At 49.1% G+C, this 21,203-nt stretch overlaps 1 protein-coding gene across 1 annotated transcript; it reads right to left on the reverse strand.

Moving 5' to 3' along the window:
- Positions 1 to 1,358: 1,358 nt before the first annotated feature.
- Positions 1,359 to 18,983, reverse strand: LOC140532070 (SUN domain-containing protein 2-like). Its single transcript, XM_072650618.1, has 17 exons — positions 18,853 to 18,983; positions 17,976 to 18,175; positions 17,285 to 17,419; positions 16,940 to 17,035; positions 16,576 to 16,669; positions 15,014 to 15,110; positions 14,274 to 14,369; positions 5,604 to 5,855; positions 5,372 to 5,449; positions 4,604 to 4,647; positions 4,087 to 4,252; positions 3,551 to 3,772; positions 3,285 to 3,369; positions 2,960 to 3,075; positions 2,641 to 2,808; positions 1,716 to 1,808; positions 1,359 to 1,472 (listed from the first exon to the last, which is right to left on the reverse strand). The coding sequence occupies exons 1-17, from the start codon at positions 18,981 to 18,983 to the stop codon at positions 1,359 to 1,361; spliced, it is 2,187 nt and encodes a 728-aa protein (XP_072506719.1).
- Between the last annotated feature and the right edge of the window lie 2,220 nt (positions 18,984 to 21,203).

Here is a 21,203-nt window from a genome sequence, read left to right on the forward strand (position 1 = left end):
CCCTCCCAGGCCTCACTCAGCAGCAAGGAAGCCACCCTTTAACCAGGGAGTTTCTACCAGAATACCACCTTCTTTTCCCCACTACTCCAAGTTGGCCTCAAGAGCAACAGGTGGACAAGGAGAAGCCACAGATCCCAGGGAAAATTTATATTTGCATAGGCATAAATTAGAATTTGTTGATTAAAAAATCAAAGTAAAGAATTAAACAGTAGCCTTTGTGATGGGGAAGAACTAAGACCCCATCTGTAGGTTCCTACGCAGGGCTGCTCAGACGCCAGCTTCCTGGTAAGCGAACAGAAGCAGAGGGAGCAAACTGGGTTGAGGGCCAGCTAGGGTCAGCCTGCCACTGTCTGCTGGTGACCCCCAAAGCCTGCAGATGAGTGAGTGCCCCTGCTTGCTTCAGGGACCAGTGGCCAGCCCTGTGGTGTGAAGGCCTGCCTTCCCTCCTACAGTAAAAGGCAGGAAGGATGGCAATGTCACTGTGAGGATCCGTGCCTGACAGCCTGCCCCCCACCCCAAGCTGGAGCTGGAGTGAATATCACCCTGGGCCCCAGGGGGAGGAAGCCAGAAATGAAGCCCGTAGCTTTTCTGTCTGATAACAAAGAACAAAGAGATCTATGTATAAATATAAATATCTATCTATATACATAATACAATGGGCCCGCAGGGCCAAAGAATTTGCCTTCCCCTCCCATCCCAGCCTTAACTCCAAAAAACTAACCCCAACTCTATCCCAATAAACTTAACACCAGGGAATTGTGGCCAGTCCCAGATACTTCAGATTTCAAAGACTGCCCCCATCATGCCCCATGGTAAAGAGAACTATGCATGCTACCATGGACGGGAGCTTTAGCCACCTGCTGGGGCATGCCCAAGACAGACTGTCTACCAGTCTGCCCTTTGGAACTGCCCAAGTTGTCATGCCCTCAATAAACCAAGTTCTTTGACCTAGACTCTTGGGCAAGGTAAGCTAAGGTGGCCTAAGCTGTGGTTCTGAGTGCTGCTGAGCATAATAAGGCCCTCATGATGTCTTGACTCACACCTTCAAGATATCATACATAGCTGTGTATACACCTCCTGAGGGCAGGCAGGGCCTGGTAGGGAGCTGGGCCACCTGACCCTCAAGAGGATGGGGAGTGAAACAAATAGCTGAGCTGGTGATCTCCTCTCCATCAGAGAGGGCAGGGTGGGGCCAAACTGCTCCATGGTGGTAGGCTCCCACCTTGTATCTCTCCCAGAAGCCACAGTGGCCATAAGGGATGAAGTGTGGGAGAGGGCGAGAAAGTGGGATGAAGTGCTTGCTGGGGGAGGGGAGGGGCTGAAGGGGGAAAGAGGGGAAAGGCCCTGGGGGGGAGAGGCTAATTGGCAGGCTTCCCATGGACCCGGAAGCGGTAAATGCAGGTGTACTCAGGGTGACCCCAGTTGCTTAAGATCCGAAGTTCGACCACCTGGTATGGGGCTGTGTCATTGCCCTGTGGGAAGAGGAAACTGGGGTCAGGAAGGCTCGTGATCCCTTGGTGGACATCCTGACCCCAGAGCCCGTCCCCCCCAGGCCTTCTTCAGTGGCTGAATGTTATCCCTCAGGTTGCTATCAGAACCATGGGGTCCTGGCTCAAACTGCAGCTCCTAGCAAAGCCACAGCATCCCCATGGCTGGTGATCTAGCCTTCAAGAGCACCAGCCTCCCTGGGACACTGTGGGGCCAGCCCTCCATACCTGAAAGTGGAAGGTCTGAATGGACTCCCCAGCATTATCATAGGTAAAGTGCCCGAGGGCCACCCCTTCCGACTGTGAATCTTCATTTAGCCCCTACAGAGAAGGAAAAGCAAAGGGAAGGGATGGATGGATGGATGGATGGATGGATGGATGGATGGGAGGGGGTTAGAGGAAAGGTCATGCTGTTAAGACATGAATCCAGATCTATCCAGGGAGGCAAAGGAAGGGGAGGTTGTGGAGGAGAAGGTGGAAGAGGAGGAGGAAGGGGGTGTAGGGGGGGATACATTGGGGAGAGTAAAGGGGAGAAAGCAAAAGCCACCATGATGTTTCCTTCTTTGGTCCCCTCACCTTCCAGCATCTCTCACTAACTCAGTAGACAGATCCTTTTCCCTCCAAGCCCCTGGCCTCCTTCTCTGCCTCTTCCCCTAAGCTGCTGAATGGCTTTGGGACACACAATTTAATTGTAGGTGCCTCAGTTTCTTCATCTATCAGGATTTAGGTCCTGAAGCATCCTGTTCCCCTACACGTTTCTTCTTCTCCTCTGGCTCCACTTTTTTCACCCACATCCTCCTTATGAGGACATTCCAACTCTGCCCTAAGGAGGTGACTGTAGGGAATGGTGCTCATCATCCCCACTCAGCTCCCCCATGGGACACCTGGCCATGGAGGCACCCATGTATAAAGGAGTTGTATAAAAGGACCCTGAGACAGCATTGAAATCTTGACTGCTGTCAGCTGTCCTCTTCTGGCTTCTCTCTAAGAAGAGGGGGAGCAGGGAAAGGGCTGGTTGTGGAGTCCAGAGACCAGCCTCAATATCCCAGCTGTAAAATGGGCACATCCTTCCATTCCTCACCTCACAATGCTGCTGTTAAGAAATGGCTGTCAGGCATACTGGAATGGAGAGCTGCAAGGCTCAGATACTCACCAAGATGACAAAATCCTTGGGGGCGCTAGGGATGTTGCTGATGGGAGACAGGGCTTTGGGTACATGCTCCAAGGTGACAGCAGTGAGGTGGATGCGGGCAGATAATCGAACCACAGCAAAGCCCTGGGGGCCCCGGAATGCCCAGCAGTTGCCAGGGTAAACATCTGGCTGTGGGCAGAAGACAAGTCAGGTGACAAGTCAGGTGGGCAGCCAATGGAATAGATTTCCATTGTGTAATCCTCCCACCTTGAGAGCCCAGCCCCCACAGAAGGTGGGAGATGGCAGAGAGCCAAGCTGGGGGCCCTTTGTTCTGTCATACCTGGAGGATGGCTCTTGGGGACTGGAAATAGTACCACAAGGGGATGCCAAACAGACTGAGAAGGGCCGTCTTGGTATCATAGGTCTCTGAGCAGCGGCTACTGATGATGCTGGCCCCTGAAAGAACAAGAGGGAGAGAAGTGAGGTGGGGGCAGCTGAGGGCTGGCAGGACACAGAGGTAGTCCTGAAGATGAGGGGTCACTGCCAGGGCATCAGCCCTTCAACTGCCCCGTCCCATAAGGGGCATCATGAGTTTTTAATTCCTGCTGTCCCTTAATGGGCAACCATCATGTCCCCAGCCCTCTGGCTTTCTACAGGCTACCTACCTGAGGACTCCAGGGCATAATCCACTAGCCCAATGCGGTCTTCACTGTATCTCTTCAGGGCCTCATTCACAATCTGGTGCACATCCTAAAAGACAGGCATGGATGGACTCATGGGCCTAGCTGCCTGCAGAACTGGCCCAGCCCTTTCACCAGAGGGCCACGTGTGCTACCTGCTCTGCCAGGGCTTCCCCTTCCTTCCCTGGAGGCTCCTCTCAGGGCAAACCCATGACCTCCGACAGGCAGACAGGGAATGGGGCAGGCCTCACCTCCTCTGTGACCCCAGTCACTCCTTCCTTGTGAAGGGTCAGCCTCAGGCTGGCAGCAGCTTCACTGGCAGATTTGACCTGCCCTTCTGCCACCTGAGTGAGGATTCTGTGCTCCAGGTCCCGAAGTTGGGCCTGTACCTCCTCCAGCTGAAGAAGCCCAGCCTTAGCGCCCTTGTCTCGAAGAAGGTACTGACTGATCCAGGCTGGGAACTGAGACTCCACCTAGAAACCACCAGAGACCATCCACAAAACAGTAGAGGTAAGGAAGAAAGAGGGCCGGGACAGGGGACCTGGGGAGGGGGTGTCTAGAAAGACTCTGAGAGCTCAGAGCCTATGCATGTCTTCCTGGTGCCAGGGAAGGGACGGCTGTGAACCAAGTGACTGGCATTTTTCCACTGCTTTCAGGTCTACCAAAAAAGATCTCATTGGACCCCAGTGGACACCTTAGAGGGTTGGGTCTCCCTGGGCAGATGCTCAGGCAGCCCACCTTGGAGAGAGGGGCACATGTGGTCTAAGTGGTGGACTGGAGGACTCACATCACTGCGCAGGGCTGCCATCTTCTGTGGCCAAAGGTCTACTTCCTCTGCCACTGCAGCCTGTCTCTGGCTCAGGGCTGCCAGTTCCTGTCTCAGGCCAGCCAGCTGGGCCTCCAGTGGACCCATAGCCTTTAATATGTTTTCCTGGAGGGCTTCTTGGGCCAAACTAGACAGTGACAAAAGGAAAAGGGAAGGGCAGCCACTGGCTAGTGACACAGGATAGAGTCAAGCAGAACCACTATCAAAGGGAAAGAACAGAACCAGAGATCTGGGTGCAAGTCTTCCCTGACATTTACTCCCTGTGTGACCCTGGGCAAGTCATTTCCCTCCCAGGCCTCAGGACCCTCATCTGCTCTCTGAGGACCTTACCAGCTGGGATTAATCCTATGGACATGCTAACCCAAGTATTCTGGCTCTACTGACACCCCCCCAGAGAATCTCAGTGGTGCTTTCTCTGGTCTAGTTTTCTAGCCTTCCTTCCCTCCTCTTCTCTTTGCCAGTTAGTTTGGGGCCTTACCTCTGCCATTCAGATTTTAGCTGGAGCACCCAGCTTTCCAGCTCCTGTAAGGAAGATGATGGCACAATGAGACTGATGAAAACACCAAACCACACTCTGGGGACTCATTGTCTCCTCTGGGTGGACCCTCTGTCTGCTAAGGAGGATCTGAGTCTCTGCAAACTGTTGGGCTCCAGAAATCTTGACCTTGAGTTTGGGCTAGACCTTTCAAAGACTGGACTCCTCTCTTATCATCCCACCAAGAGGAGGCATCTGACAGAGACCCCAACTCAGCTGAGATTAGGCATGAACCACTTTCCCTAGAGTGGTGAGGTCACTTCTCAGTCCCTGAAAAGAGTTTCAAACTCAGCTGTTGAGTTACAGTCTTCTCATTGACAATCTTATCCCTCCCTAGTCTTCATGCATGGATGTGCTCAGTACAGGAAAGGGGTTCCAGAAAGGAGCTACAGGAGGAGGCTTAGGTTGCTTTAGATCAGTAAGCTCTCTGCTTATCCTTCGGACAAGGGGATCCAGAGTCCTCAGACAGGAGCTCTCAGGGACAATGAGTCAATCGAATATGCTCCCATACAAGTATGGAATCTGGCCAGAAACCTGTAAGCAAGTGTTAGGTCTACTGACAGCAGCACCAACATTTCCAGCTACAAGTGACCTCCCCCAAGACGTCTCTGCCCCCTCTCCACCCCTCCGCCCCACTCCCCCCGCGCCCCCCCCCCCCGCCCTCCATCCCCTGTGTCTCTGCCTCCAGAAGCGTCAGAGCTTCTGGATTACCTGGGATGCCTGAGAAATCTTCTTTAGAACATTATCCAAATCTTGCCGATGTTCTGCCCTGAGGGTGGTGAGTGCTTCCTGGAGACCACAAAAAAGGAGACAGGCGTTCAACAAGACCCAGAGAACTTGGCAGGTCCTGCCAAGCCCAGAGTGCTGCCTCACCTCAAGACCTCTATGCCTTCCACTAGCTGGGCTTGCCGACCTGGTCTTCTTAGCAGAGCGTTCTCCTCACCTGGATGTGGGCAGTGGTGTCCCTACGGAAGTCCTTCTTCAGGGTGGGTTCCCATTGGCTCATCAGGCCCTCCAGGAGAGTTGAAATATCCTCGTGGCTCAGGCTTTTTCCACCTCCATTCCCACTGGCCCCCTGCAGCTCCAGCAACTCCAGCCTGATGGCCTCCTTCTGCCAACGTGCAGAGTATTCAGAAGCCAGAGTTTCCAGCCGCCTTTCTAGGGCATGAACCTTGGACAGGACATGCTGTTCAGCCTTGGGAACAAGGAGGAAAACACACAAAGATGAAAAGTCTCTTAGGAGGAGGAACAAGGAGCACTGGGCATTTGTTAAGCACCACTGTGTGCCCGAGGTGGGGCTGAGTGCTGAGAACACAAGGACCAAGAAGGAAACCTTTCTTGTGTACGAAGAACTTCCATTTGAATGGAGGAGACAAGGACATTAAAAGCCACCAGGTCGTTTAACTGCTGTCGGCAGATTTCTTCATTTCACACTTACGCTATTTACAAAAACGTAAACATTGCTGGTCTCCTCCTGAGAATGGAAGTTCCTGGTCAATGGGAATGGTTTCATTTTGTGTACCTGTGTCCCCTAGGCCGGGACCCGGCACTGAGGAAGTGCTTAATAAATACATGTGGGTTGACAGGCTGACTGGAAGAAAGAGTACCAGAATGAATTCTCAGCATGGGGGCAGCCATTTGGGTAGGGTCACCGAGTGTGAAAGGAGTACAGAAGACCAATGAGGCTAAGGCTGGAAAGACAGGGTGGGGCTGTTTTCCTCTGGGGGGCAAAGGGGAGGCTCTGCCATTGACTGAGGAGGGAAGTCACTTGGTCTGCTCTGTTCTTAAGGAAAGTTCCTTTGAGAGCAGAGTGCAGAACAGACTGGAGGCAAGGAGGCCACTCAGGACACTGCGGCAGTGAGCCAGGAGAGTGATGAGGGAGGGCCAGGGTCACCAGGGTGGAAATGGCAAAGAAGCTGGGAGAGCTCAGGACAAAAAGCCAGGTCAGAGACCTCCCCAAGAGGTACAAAGGAGGCTAAGCATGCAGAAGGTCCCCTCCCCACCAACCACACAGCACAGGGGCAGAACCAAGAGAACAGAGGGAGGGTGGGCATTTTTGATGAGCCCAGCCCACCTCCTCTCTAACCATCTAGATAATGTGCCAGACCACATTCTCATGAGGAAAGCCAAGAAAACATCCCTGTGCGTCATTTCTCCAGCCCAGGGAAGCTTAAGAAATAAGAGAGCTGTGGACACTGAGGTGGGGGCTGGCCAGGAGCCCAACATAATGGCAGCCAGGACAGTGGGAAGCATTTCATTGCCCAAGGATGGTAAAAGGGCTAGAACTGAATCCCTGAGCAGGAGCAGATCCCAGGCTATCCTGGGAGCATGAAGGGGGCCAAATGACTCTTCTAGGCTGAGAGGAGCAGTTATGAGTGAGCGAGGCCCTAGCTGAGCACTGATCAAGAAAGGGGTTCTGCAAAGAGGTTCTGGACCTGAGCCCCAGAGCACAGCTGGGGGCTCAATGTTCACTTTTAGTCCTGCAGTGGGATACCTCGGGTAGGAGACCCAGACGCAAGAAGAGTCAATAAGTTCGGTCCCTCTGAACCTGCAGAACCTCAAAGTGTGCTAACAATGACTGAGTCCAATAACATTCTACAGAAACTCCAGCACCCGTAAGCCAGAAGACCTAAACCTGAGTCAGGAACTTGCACAACTCAGACAAGAATAGCAGTGAACAGATATCACCACTATGGAAGCACTGAAAGTTTGCGGACTGAACTAAGAAAGCCCAGAGGTGAGCTGAGCCCAATGCCAACATCAAGTTCATAGTCAAGAAATAGGCTGGAAGAATGAGTAAACAAAACTGAACCTGACCACAAAGGGCTACTATGGCTCGAGACAGAAAGACAGAAGAAGGCAATGACTTGAAGATATCTTTAAGCAAATCCTCCAAGAAAAAGGGTAGATTGGATAAGAGTTGAACAAGAATTCCTAGAAGAGTTAAAGAATGAGATAAAAATGAACAAAAAGTGATTTTAAGAGTGGAAGAGGAAAAATTTTTAAAAAGCGGTACAAGAAAGATATGAGAAGAGAATGAATAATTAGTAAAAGAGGCACAAAAATACTGAATTCCTTAAAAATTAGAACTGAGCAAATAGAAGCTAATAACTCTAGGAGACAACAACAAAAAATAAAATCAATTCAAGAGAAAATGTATAGGATCTCATACAAAACTCCAATGACCTAGAAATGGATTGAGGAGAGAGAATTGGAGAGTCATTTGTCTATCCAAAAGCCAGGAACAAAAAAGGAGCTCAACATAATATTTTAAGATATTACAAAGGAAAATGCCCAGATGTGTTAGAATCAGAGGGCAAAGTAGAACTTGAAACCACAAATCATTTCCTGAAAGAAACCCCTACATGAAAACTCCCAGCAACTGTTCTAAATCCAGAACTGCCAGGTCAAGGAGAAAATTCTGCAAATAGCCAGAGAGAAATAATCCAGTACTGTCAGGACACATGAGATTTAGAAGCTTCCACATTAAAGGAGTACAGGGCTTGGGATATCATATTCTGGAGTGGAAAAGATCTAGGATTAGAGCCCACAATAAGATTAAACTACCCAGCAAAACTGTGTATCGTCCTACAGGGGAATAAGGACCCTTCCTGAAATAGAGAACTTTCAAGCATTCCTGATGAAAAGACCAGAACAGAATAGAAAATTTGACATTCAAACACAGAACTCAGGAGAAGAATAATAAGGTGAACATGAGTGAGAAATCACAAGTCACTAAAAAAGGGCAAATTGTTTAGATCCCTTGTGTGGCAAGATGATACATGTAACCACTTCAGAATTTTATGATCACCACGGGTCCTAGAAGCAGTCTAAATAGATAGCGACCTGAATGACTGTATTATGTTGTGAGGATCTCAAAAGAATGGAAGGGTGGAGAAGAGAAATGCACTGGAAGGTTGTGGGGAAGGAGAGAAAGAATGGGGAAAGTTATCTCATAAATGGGGTGCACTAGAAAGAGTTTATACAATGGGAGGGACAGAAGAGGGGAACAGGCAACACGAACCTTATTCTCATCTGAACTGGTTGAAAGAGGGAAGAATACACATACACACACAATGAGATGGAGAGATTCATTTTACGCAAGGAGAAGTAGGAGGAAAAGCGTCTAAGAGAAAGGTGAGGGGGAGGGAAGAATGACGGGATAGATTAAGGGAGGCAAAGGTCAGAAACAAAAGACTACTGAAGAAGGGACAGAGTAAAAAACAAAAGGATGAGTGTAAAAGAATAGCATGGAAAAAAATATACATTTAATGAACACAACTGTGAATGGGAATGGGATGAACTCACTCATAAAATGGAAGAATACAGTTGAATGGATTAGAAACCAGAATCCAACAATATGTTATTTACAAGAAATATGCTTGAAACAGAAAGATACACAAATAGAGGAGTTGGAGAAAAAGAATGGATCTTACAGAATGGATCCTAAAGAATGGATGAGTCAAAGAACAAATCATAGAAATGGTTAACAATTTCATGGTGACAATGACATAACTAAATTTTGGGGATGCAGTCAATGCAGGACTTAGAGGGAAATGTATATTTTGAAATGCTTACATCAATCAAAGAGAGAAAGAAACAGATTAAAGAATTAGACATGCAACTAAAATATTTAGAAAACCAACAGATTAATCCCTTCCCAATTAAACACCAAAATTAAAATCTTGAATCGATAGAAAGATGAACGAAATTGAAAGAACAAAACCCCAATGAACTAATAAATAAAACTATAAGCTTTGAGAAAAACAATTAAATAGATAAATCCTTGGCTAATTTAATTTTTACAAAAGAAAACCAAATTATTACATCAGAAAATGAAAACAGTGAATTTACAATCTATGAAGAGAAAATAAAAGTAATTACTAGGAGCTTTGTTGCCCAACTACATGCCAATAATAAAAATGAAAATCTAAATGAAATGAATTTTTCAAATATAAATAGTCCTGTTTAACAGAGCCCTTAAATAACCCCATCTTAGAAAAAGGAACGAAACAAGCTATAAATGATCTCTCTAAGAAAAAACCCCAGGACTAAATCAAATTTTTCCAAATGATTAAAAAGTAATCAATTCCAACACTAAATAAACGATTTGAAAAACAGGTAAAGATAGAATCTTATCAAATTCTTTCTATGACAAAAATATAATCTTGATACCCAAACCAAGGAGAGTCACGTCTCCCCAAGAAAGGGAACTATAGATCAATTTCCTTAATGAATATTGATGAAAAATATTAAATGCTAAGAAAGGAGATTACAGGAATATATCACAAAGATATATTGTGACACTGTGACCAAGCTGGATTGATACCAAGAAGTTGGGCCTGGGTCAATTATTAGGAAAACTATAAATGTAACTGATTATATCAATAACATAAACAACAAATTTATATGATTTCAACAGGTGCAGACAAAGCTTTTGACAAAATGCCTCATCCCTGTTGAAAAACACTAGAAAGCACAGGAATAAATGGAGTCTTCTTTAAAATAAGTATTATCTAACTCAAACCAAGAGCAAGCATGATATGTAATGGGGATAAGCCTTCCCAGTAAGATCACGGTAAAGGAAGAAAGTCCATTGCCAACCATTGCTATTCAGTGTTGTACCAGTTACAGCAACTGCTAGATATAGCAATAAGGCAGAAAAGAAACTGAAGGGAAAAAACTGCAATGAGGAACCAAAACTATCTCTTTTGGTAGATGATACAATGGTTTACCAAGAGAACCCTAGAGAGTCATCTAAAAAACCAGTTTAAAACAAAACCAGTTCAAACAATTACTTAAAGAAAGTTGGAAGCCCATCAAAACCATCAGCATTTCTATATATTAATCAAGAAAATCCAGCAGGAAGAGATAGAAAGAGAAATTCCATTGAAAATAACTGTATACAATTGTATACTGTATACAACCTGAGAGTTTGCCTGCCAAGACACACACAGGAACTATATGAACACAATTACAAAACATTCTTCATACGTAGAGATCTCAACAGTTGGAGATGTACTCACTCCTCGTGGGTAGGTCAAGCCAGTAGCATAAAAATGATAAAACTACCTAAATTAACTTATTCAGTGCCATACCAACTGAACCACTAAGAAAGTTCTTTGGTAGCAAAGAACTCATTGACAGAGGAGTGGCTTATGGATACAAGGAAATATGACTATGCTGTACGAAGCCACAACTCTGCTTAATTAGAAGACTTACATGAACTGGGGAAAAGTGGAATAAATAAATGAGGAGAACAAGAAAACAAGCACCACAGACAACCATGGAAATGGAAAGAACAGAGATGACCCATGAGGATCTTCTTCCCTTCCCGTCCTGGCTAGGGTGGGAAATACTGGCAGGGAACCTGCATCTAATGCTGGGCTCGCCTGCTGTGTTCTGCTGAACTTTTCTTCCCCTTTTTGGTTTATTCTTTTGCTTAAGGGCTGGCTCTGTGGGAGGGCAAAATGGGAAGGATACACTGAGCAAGGTGGGTCACATGAAAGCAAAAGCTAGAGACAAGTCTTCAAAGTCAGTGGGATGTGTGCGTGTGTGTGTGTGTGTGTGTGTGTGTGTGTGTGTGTGTGTGTGTAAAGATGTACCTAATTCAAAATGATTTTCACTAGTAGGTCACACAAACTTTACAGGGTTTTTCCAAATTCCCTGCTTCTCTTTCTGAGAAGACACACTGGGAAAGGTAGGTTAAGTAAAAACCAATGATATCAAGAAAACTTTTGGAAACACACAACACGATGAGGAGACATGAAAATGGTTTTCAGACTTTGTGGACATGGACAGGGTTAGAGTTGCTTTGCTTGTCCTGGCAAGGTAGAAGTTGTGGCACATTTCAGAGGCAGGAACAGCTTCCTAACAAGGTGAGTCACTGAGAGGGGAAGGAGCTGCCTCAAGAATTTGGGGGCCTCCACTCTCAGGACTGAGCTGAAGAGGGAGGCTGAGGGCCCTTCCTGATGTTTGCCGTTTCACGGGGCCACTGTTTGTATCCTTTAGTCACCACCCTCTTCTTCTCTTGCGCCAGTGGCCTATTTTCAGATCCAGTGTTGCCTTTGGTTTCTTTGCTTGCCAAGAGCCGCTGGTCTCTGAGGGAGGCAGCCTCTAGGATTGCTGGCCTTCTCGCTGGAATGTGATGTTTTGGGGCAGCAGTCAAACATCCTTAGGAAACGATGCTATGAGTCAGTGTTCCTTTTGCCGTGCCTGAGTGGTTGACACATCTGAAGAGGAAGGACTGGAGCTGTTGGAGCTGTACGGTATGTTTTTTCCCCTTTTGTCCCCCTTTCTTCTAACTTGCTGGATTTTGACCTTTGTGGGGCCCAGTCACTGATCTGGTCCTTGATGCTGAAATGATTCGTGTAACCAGCATTTCTCATTCCGTGAAGATGGTCCTTTGGTTTCGTTGTGACATCTTTTGGTGCTGATCATGTATCCTGTGCCTGGGGACTTTCTTACTGACAAATAATAGTTGTGTCTTCTTCCCTTGCACGTTGTTTTGTGGACTTAGTACAATGACAGCCAACAAACACTGATACACTCCCACTAAGTGTAACAGGCTATGCCGAGTGTTGGGGTCACAAGGACAAAATGATCTTCTCAGCTTCCTCCTGGACTTCCTTTGCCCTCTGTTGCCTTATGCTCATTTGGAATAGCAACTATGGGGTTTTTTAGTTGCCTTTAAAAATGTGATGAAATCTAATCCTTGAGGCTGATTTGCCTCCTCCAAATTCTTCTGCCTGTGAGTGATCATTCCACTGATTGTTTTCCCCCCCACATCTGAAAAAAAAACTCCTTGCAGCTGACATGAGAAGTCAGACAAATCAAATTCTGACACTGGCTGTGTCCAAAATCGTGGACCTCATTGTGCATCTGACATCCAGCACCTCATCTGTTGCTGTTTCTAGAGCCATGTCCTTTATCCCACCACTCCATGTCACCCCTCAGATTACACTGGAATAATGTCAACCACTTAGACTGTGGTTGGACTGTGTGAGGACTGAGGGAGACCAAGTACTCTTTGTCCTTCTCTGAGGTCCCCTGACCTCTGTCCACAAACAGAAGGTGGCTGCAGAAGGCAAAGGTTGTTTGGTCTTTTTATCTGCTTCCCAAGTCATCATGACTCCCCAAATCCAATCACCTGGTGGCCAAGCTTCTGGTGGGCAGACACCAGGATCTGCACACAGCCTTCAAGTCTTCCCAGCTTGATCAACTCTGATAGTCTGGGCTCTGCTACCAATTTCTGGAGACCCCCCCCCCTCCAGAATCACTTCACTGTGTGACAAGGTGTTAGGGAAGGCCTTTTGGGGGAGGCAACTATGATTTCAGTTGAAGGCAGCGGGGGAACGCGGGAGGCTGAGTCTTGAGAGGTTGGCATTGAACTGCCCCAGGTCCCAAAGCTAGCAAGTGGCAAAGCTCAAACTTGAGCCCAGGTTTTCTGACCCTGGCTCCCCAGGGATCTGCATATCCAAGGTGAGAGAGTCTCCTAATGCTGCTTGTGAGTGACCCTGGTGCAAAGATTGATGAGTTTGGAGATGGAAATCCATGGATAAATCGAGGTTACTAAATGAAGGCTTCATTATAGCCTGGATTTATATTCTCATCTCTTGCCCCACAGCACAGACCATTAAGAAGAGACTGTCACCACTGAGATGAATGACCTATCTTCTGCATGACACACACTTGGCACCCAAACAGCAAAGACAAAGAAATGGAAACTACTGGCTTGCCCCCGAACTGGGCAAGAGCTGAATAAATTATGGTGTAAGGATTGAATACAACCGTGCTCTAAGAAACAATGAAATAGGTGGTATTGAGAGAAACCTGAGAAGACTTTGTATGAACTGGTGCAGAGCAGAGTGAGAAGAACCACAAAGAAGCAACTTTGAAAGACTTTAGAACTCTGATCGATGCAGTGACCAAGTACTTTTCTGGAAAATGACCCAACTTCTGACGGAGAGATGGTCTCAGGAGGCAGAAGGAGACATAGATCTTTTAGACATGGCCAAAAAGGGACTGGTTTGCTTAACTCTGCACATTTGTTACAAGTGGTTTGCTTTTCATTTTTCTGAATGGGTGGGAGAGGGAGAAGGGAAATAAAACAGACTTTTGTTCATTACAAAATGGAAACAAAAGCAGCTTCCTCTGGCTAATCCTGCTTCCCCCTCCTCTGATGCCTCATAGTGCTGCAGAGCTGTTTCAAAGACAGCGCTAGGAGAGGACACCACCTGGAAGATCCTGCCAGGCCAGAACTGTCTTCAAAGATGGTATGGTAATAGTCTGTATGGCTGCCACAGAAGAAACAGCATAGCCAACTCCCTCTACTGCTTCACTCCCATCTGTCCTGGTAGATCTCCATTGTACCTAGTTGTTTCCTCATGACTCGGGGACTCCTTCAGGGCAGGGACTGTGGGCTTGTTTGTTTGGGTTTGAATTCTTTCTTTGAATTCCCATCCCTTAGCACAGTGCCTGACACACAGTAGGCCACACTTAAGAAATGGTAGTGGACTGAGTGATTCTGGGGTTGATTGGAACAGACTTGGTTGTGAGCAGACTGTCTGCCTGTCCTGCACAAAGTGTTCCTGGCACTCACCCAGGCACTCACCTGGAAATATGGGGTGGATTCTCCTGCTTCCCACACCTCCTCTCTCCTGTTGCTGCCCTTTGCTGCCCACCAGGACAGCATAGCAGGGTGGAATGTCTGTAGTCCATAGGGGTAAAAATACCAAGCACCTAGCACATGGGAGGAAAGGCTAATGAAGGCAGAGGCTGAGGCACCAGAAGGGAAACATGTCCAGGATGAGGACCTACACCTGGACTGTGTCTGGCAGTGTCACATCCACATGGGCTCAGACCCTGGCCCAAGGAAGGTGCATGCATTATGGGCCCCATGATCTGGAAGGCAAGACCCTTCAGGAAAGGCATCTCTCATGATCCTTTCAGGAGTCATTACACACTTTTGGATTATGAGAAAAATGAGGGACAAGAAGCAGCTGGGGAGAGGACATGGAGAAGTCCTGCCTCCTGGTCCCAAGCCTGGTCCACATACAGCCCTGTCTCTTCTGGAGGATCAGAGTGCTTTCAGGAGATGCCAGCTGAATAGAGGTCCTGGTAACTGACAGCTTGTGGTGTCACCATTCCCAAGCTGGGCTTCATCTCATAGTAGGGGGTAAGTGATGTCATGGTTCCTGAACAGAGTACAGCTCTTTTGGGACCATCCAGGGAGGACCACCCTGTCCATTCTCCCCAGTGAGAAGGGGCAAAGGCCTCCAGAGCTGGCATTGGCTGTGTCCTGCCCAGCTAACCCATTCATTGTGGACTCAGCTCTTCTACCAGTTCCCCCACCCTCAAGTGCCTTGACAGTGACCACTGAGGGGGCAGATCAAACACCCATGTAAAGCCAGCACTGTCATAGTAGGCATGCAGCATGAGTCTGGGAGGCCTGCATACAGAAGATGCACAAGAAAGGCTTGTGGGATTGGATCAAGAGGAGGAGACACAGGCCGTCTATCCCATTTCAGGCACAAGAACTTTCCCATACAAGGCCTGGGTCCCTTTTCCCCTAAAGGCTAAAGGCTCCCCTTCAAAGCTCTGTCTTCCAGACTTGCGTTCAGCAGCCCTGCCCCCAAGCCCTTGTCTGTCTGGGCTGGCAGGGTGCCCTGGGGACTCAGCAAGGCTCACCGTAAGCCAGCGAAGCCAGAAGCAACAGCATCAAGAGAAGCAGAAACAACTTCTTCAGAGTTGAAAAGCTCCTGGATTTCATGGGGATGAAGGAGGAGACATTAGTGCCTGGTCTTCCCCACCAGATTCCTGTGCGACCCTCCCTGAGCTGCTGAGGAAACCAACAAAGGGTGTGCCCCCACCCTGGGACAGCTACGATGGGGAGCTCTGGGCTTTTATGGACAGCCCTCGAGGTCAAGTGGAAGGAGAAAATTTGACCTTGGTCAAATGTGTGAATGTTGTTATGAAAGGTGACAGGGCTGGTGGAAGGCATCTCCCTCCCAGGGCTCTCAGGAATGTGCTTATATGCTAGTGAATTGGGCAGGCTTCTTTTGGCTAAATCATTTCAGTGCTTGTCAAATTGGGACTTGGAAGGAGTAAGCCCTGACAAGTTTGGCTAGTCTCCCTGGGCCTAGCCTGTGGCCCCAAGAATCCAGAGCTAGATAGGGAACCTGCAGCCTGGAGATCACATGTGGCACTTGAGGTCCTCAAGGGTGGCCCTTTGACTGAATCTAGACTTCCAAGAACAAATCTCCTTAAGAAAAGGATTTGTTCTGTAAAACTTGGCCTCAGTCCAAAGGTTGCACCCCAGGACCTAGAAGGCTACATGTGGCCTGGAGAGCGCAGGTTCCCTACCCCTGCTCTAGAGGCTCCTGGACACAGCCCTGGAGGCTGCCTGGAAACCTGGACATGACCCCCCACAGAGAAACTGTAAGGATGGCCTGGCTACCCGAAGGACTGGGAAGAGACTACAACCCCTGGGAGCTCAGGACTTTCCAACTGGCCAAGGTGAAGCCACCAGAGTCAGTGGAGATGAGAGGCAGGAACTACTGAGGGGACAGCTCCTCCAAGATACTCAGGAATAGAGCAGCACCTGTGCTCATGGGGATTGGCATGTGCTGGGGAAGGGTTAACAAGCAGTTCTGAAGGAGGTGAAGGCACACACAACTTGTCCCATCTTCTTCTTCAGTCTAGATAGCCAGAGGAGCCCTGACTGGTAGCTGACACTCAGGAGCAGGTTCAAGCTGGTTCCAGCTGATTCCAGCACACCCCTGACCCTGACCTGACCTTCTGTCATAAGATTCATGGCACAAAAGTCTCAAAAGCTGAACTGAGCTCAAGCGTGGTGAAGCTTTTTCAAGCATGGGTTCTTTGGTTCTGGCAGAGCCCAGGGAAGCCTCACTGACCTGGTTAAGAGAAAGATGTCCAGCAGGGAGGCAGCTGTGGTCAGGCGGTAGCAGGTAGTGCCCAGCCACCAGTAGAACAGGCCAAAGAGCCAACCTGTAAAAGTCCCAGCAGAGGGGTTCAAAGGCTTCGCCCTCCTATCCCAGAGTTAGCTTGCTCCCAGCCTGCTCACTCTGCAGCTGCTCCTTGAATCTCCCAAGGCTCTCTAGCTGTGCCTGGGGATCCTGCCATAAAAGCCTGTCTCCACACACTGTCCTAGGGTTAGCACCCAGGCCTGGTGTGCCCCAGCGTAGGAATGAGGAAGCTCTTATGGGCCCACAGCAGGGACTGCCCTGGGCAGTGTGCCCACCCACTCCCAGAACCCACCTGGGAAAGTGATGGCCACCCACAAGAAAGCGCCAACTTGGGAGGCAGCATTCCTTAAGGAGGATGCTGAGCCAGGCTGGTCCATAAGTGTGTGCCCTGCAGGAAAGTGAAGACATGAGGAGCCACCCAGAAGGAGACACAAGTGGGCCTCAGGCATCCCCATTACCATGCTGAGGCTTGGGCCCTCCCAACCTCCAAACCCCCACCTGGAGCCAGACTGCAGAGCTCTCTCTCCTTTTATCTGAAATCTATGTTCTCCCCATCCCCCCTGGATGGGGCACCCTTCAAAGTACACGGGGCAGCGTCCAGGGGATGGAGTTCCAGTAGGCAGGAAGTGCTGCCTACCTGCAGAGTCATCCTCCGAGGAGTATCCTGAGGAAGATCCATAGATATCATAGGTGACTTTGCCCTCATTCAGTCCATTGATCTTACTCTTCTCAGCACCTCCCAGGCCTCTCCTCCTCCTCACCAAGTCCCCACCTGCACAGAGCATGGAGGTGCCTGATAAGCAGGGAGCTTCAGGCTTCCAGCAACAGCAGCTGCCAGAGGTGGAACACCTGGCAGAACTTTTCAGAATTCAGACTTCCCACCCCTTTGGGGGTCTGAACCCAGAAGCCCCCCCCATGTGGTTTAGGGCAGGAATGGAGTTCTGCACAAGGGCAAAATCTGGCCCCCTTCCTATTTCTGTATGAGGTAAGAACACTTTTTATGTTTTTAAGTGTAATGGAACTTTACTGAAACATGTAAAGATGATTTTTAGCTCATTGGCTGCACAAAACCAGGTGGCCTTCTGCCTTAGGAGGCATGGTTATTGTCACCCAGATCTGGAAAAGTGCCATCTATGGGACTGAGGGGCTTCAGGAGAATGGAAGGATCTCCCACCTGGGAGGATCCAGGGAGATGAGCCAACCTGGAGGAGTAAGGTAACTCCCAACAGACACTAGCCTCCTTAGGAATCTTTAGAAGACAGGGAGGAGCTTCCTTCCTTCTCCCCAGCCCAAGCCCTCGGGTTTGTCAAGCTCTGGCCAGAGCTCACCACGTTCACTCCAGTAGACATCGCTGTCCAGCTGATCTTGTAGGATGGAGCTTTTGTCCACCGAGGCGACCCGGGGGCCCCTGACGTAGGACTCGCTGACCACTGATTCACTGTAGTAGGTAGTGTGAGGATTGGAAGCAGGGCCCAGGTGAGGGGCTGGTGAGAGGCGTTTCACACTGCCAGATTTCCTCTTCAGAGTCCTGGGGGGCGCCAAGCATGAAGAGCAAAGGAAAGAGGGTGAAGGAGATGAAGCAGGAGAAAAACAGGGGGAGAAAGGCCTGGAGGAGGAAGAGACTTTCAAGGAGCTTCTAGGATGAAAAGAAATGATCCCCAAAGCCCTCTTCTGTTCTTATTCCTTCAACAGATGAATCCTTTATAACATTGGAACAAATCCCCAGCTCCCATGGGCCAGGCAGGGCCTCTTTCCAAATGGAACCACCATGATGAGGTACAAGAGGAGCTAAAGCCACCTGAACCTGTCTCCTCCCCCACAGGTCCATCACCCCCATGGCTTCCTATGCTCTTGCTAGGCCCTGCAGCTCACCCCAGAAACCGTGGGTACTGGGCCACAGGGTGGTTGTTCCCTGCCCAGCTTTAAGCCTCAGTTTCTGGCCCTCTCAATGCTCAAAGTCACCCCTCCCTAGTTCCTGTTCTCAGAGAGTGAAGGCAGCAGCAGCCCAGGTTGGGGTAGAAGGGGAAGAGACGGTGCTGGGGACAGGAAATTCTCGCATTTGTGGGGAAAGAAAGCACTAGAGTGATGTTTCCACCAAAGATGGGGGCAGGAAAGAAAGGTGCACATGGAAGCTGGCCAGACCCTTGGCTGCCCTGAGTGGTTGTGATCTGGAAGATGACCTAGGGTCGCTGTGGAGTGGCTTACCTTAAGGGACTGTCCTTGAAGGCAGTGTGCTGACCAGCCACCAGGGAACTTCCTCCACTGCTGCTGCTGCTGCTGCCTCCATCATCATCAACATGGTAACGATGGCTCAGGCGCTGACTGCGTCGAGACATCATCAAAATCTCACTCTAGAAGTGCTAGAAATTCCTGGAAGAAGCAAAAAGTAATGAGAAGCTGTGCTTACTGACTGACTAGGTGTGATTTTCTGGGACCCCCTGAGAAGAGCCTGATGGGGGAGACGTTGAAGGGGAGGGATGGATTCCTCCAAAAGGAAAGCTGGCTGCACTGGGACAGAGAGGCGCTTTCCTAAAGAGTTTCTGAAGTGTCTCCCAGACGCTGAGGGTGGCTGCTCACCAGGGCCAAGCCTGCCAGCTTTGTGCCTGAGCTGGCCGTGACATCTTCTTGCAGGTGGCTTCCCTGGTGAAGCGCTGCCCCCACTCTCTCTCCAGCCTCCATTTGGAATGTCTCCCTTGGTGTCTTTACTGAATCTGGGGTTTTGACACTTGCCTTGGGATTGTTCTCAGGTCGCTTCGCACACACACACAATTTCCTTCTCGCCATAGTTGTTAACTCTGAGGGAAAGGCCTGCTTTCCCTTCCATGTCTTTGTTTCCCCTCATCCCCAACAGCACCCAGTTCTGTGATCATTCTGGAGGGTGGATGGGGTCCAAGCTAACCATCAGATACTAACCCCACCCCTTAGGTCATGTGTTTCTTTAGTAAGAGCCCTCAATGGACAACTGGATTATTGAACTCATTTTACAAATGAGTAAACAGACAAGTGGTAAATTCTCCAGGGGTCCCCATACCTCTTTGGAGGAAGAGCCTCCAAAGCAGGCCCTGGGCCTTCCTGTCCCCCAGCTCCCTCAGCTCCAACCTCACTGCCTCCTCAGGGATTTCTGAATTGTCAAGGATTGCACAAGCAAAGTTTCAGTGACAGAGGGCTGATACAAAAGGGAGGCTGTCCCAGCCTTAGGAGACATGGATGTCATGAACATGAATTAGACCACCCCTAACTCAGATTACAGACGAGACCAGGTTGTAGGGGATCTCAGCTTGGTTTCCTAGTCTATCCATGCTATAAAACCATCTCTAATATACCCAACCTTGATTTTGGAGGGCCTGTGACCTTTGCCAGAAGCTGTATTCTGGGGGTTACTGCTTTCATTTCCAAGATGCTTGCTTGGGTCGTGGGACAGAGACCCCAATGGATGTCTCTGCCAGTTGGGAGAACAAGAAGGCCTGGTTTGGCTAGCAGGGAGAGTTCCTACTAGACTTGTCCTAAAAAGCAAGAAACCACATGTCTCCCTGGCTAAGGAAGCCCATTTGGTCGACCCGTGAGCTTCTCTGAAGATGGGGTGCCCACTTGGCAAGGACAGGAAGAGGGAAATCGGCAGCAGCCAAGGCAGACAGCTGGCCTGATGTCCCTTGCTAGCTTCCACCCCCACATGGTAATCAAGTCTGCCCCACTGGAGTCTTTGAATGCCCACCCACTCGGGCATCAGCATCAGCTCTCACCCTCCCTCCCCCATGCTTGGGTGGAGTCTTTGCCCGAGGCCTCAAACAAAGCAGTACAGCTAGTAGTCAGGCTGTTGTGGATACAAACCTAACCACATCCCAGGGGAGGCCTGAAAAGGCTGTATGGGCACCCCCCAAATTGCCAAGGAAAGCCCCCGGTCTGCCAGGTAGCCTTATCTTCAGCATTCCAGTATCATAAAGACAGAGAATCTAAGCTCTTGACTATTCTGAATTCTACAGTCAAAGGGAAAAGCCAACCCTACCCTCTGTCATCATAATCTAATCCCTGCTCTGCCCTCCCCCCCTCAAAAAACCCCCATGTTTTGAACAGCACAAGGCATGGTTGCAGGCCCAGTAAAGGCAGAACTCTCTCTCTGCTACTACTTCCTATGCTGACCTACAACCATAGAATATGAGTATTGAAAGGGCCCTTGGAGATTTCAGAGGCAGTCACAGTACTGGCCCCCAATAAGGTGGCGCTCATCAAGAAGAGTCCTTTGTTTTCATGTGAGAGGATAAAAGCCCAGTTTAGAAAGATACTGCCTCATCTGCCATCACATGGTCACCAGCAGGGCCAGGGTGGTGTTAGAACCTGGGGCACCTGCCCCCTACATCCCTCTGCTTTATCCTGACTCACCCCACTCCATCCTGTTATGTGCAAATGAGAGCTGATTTTACCCAGAATCTCACTAGTCTCCCACAGTCTCCTGGGGACTGTCAGGCCAAGATGCTACCATCCCCCTGCCTTGAACCTTCACATGCCTCCCCAGCCAAGTGACTTTCATCTGAAGGCCACCTACTGTCTTGCTCTGGCAG

The sequence above is a fragment of the Notamacropus eugenii genome, chromosome 3 (assembly GCF_028372415.1).
Source record: "Notamacropus eugenii isolate mMacEug1 chromosome 3, mMacEug1.pri_v2, whole genome shotgun sequence".
In the NCBI taxonomy this organism is placed as follows: domain Eukaryota; kingdom Metazoa; phylum Chordata; class Mammalia; order Diprotodontia; family Macropodidae; genus Notamacropus; species Notamacropus eugenii.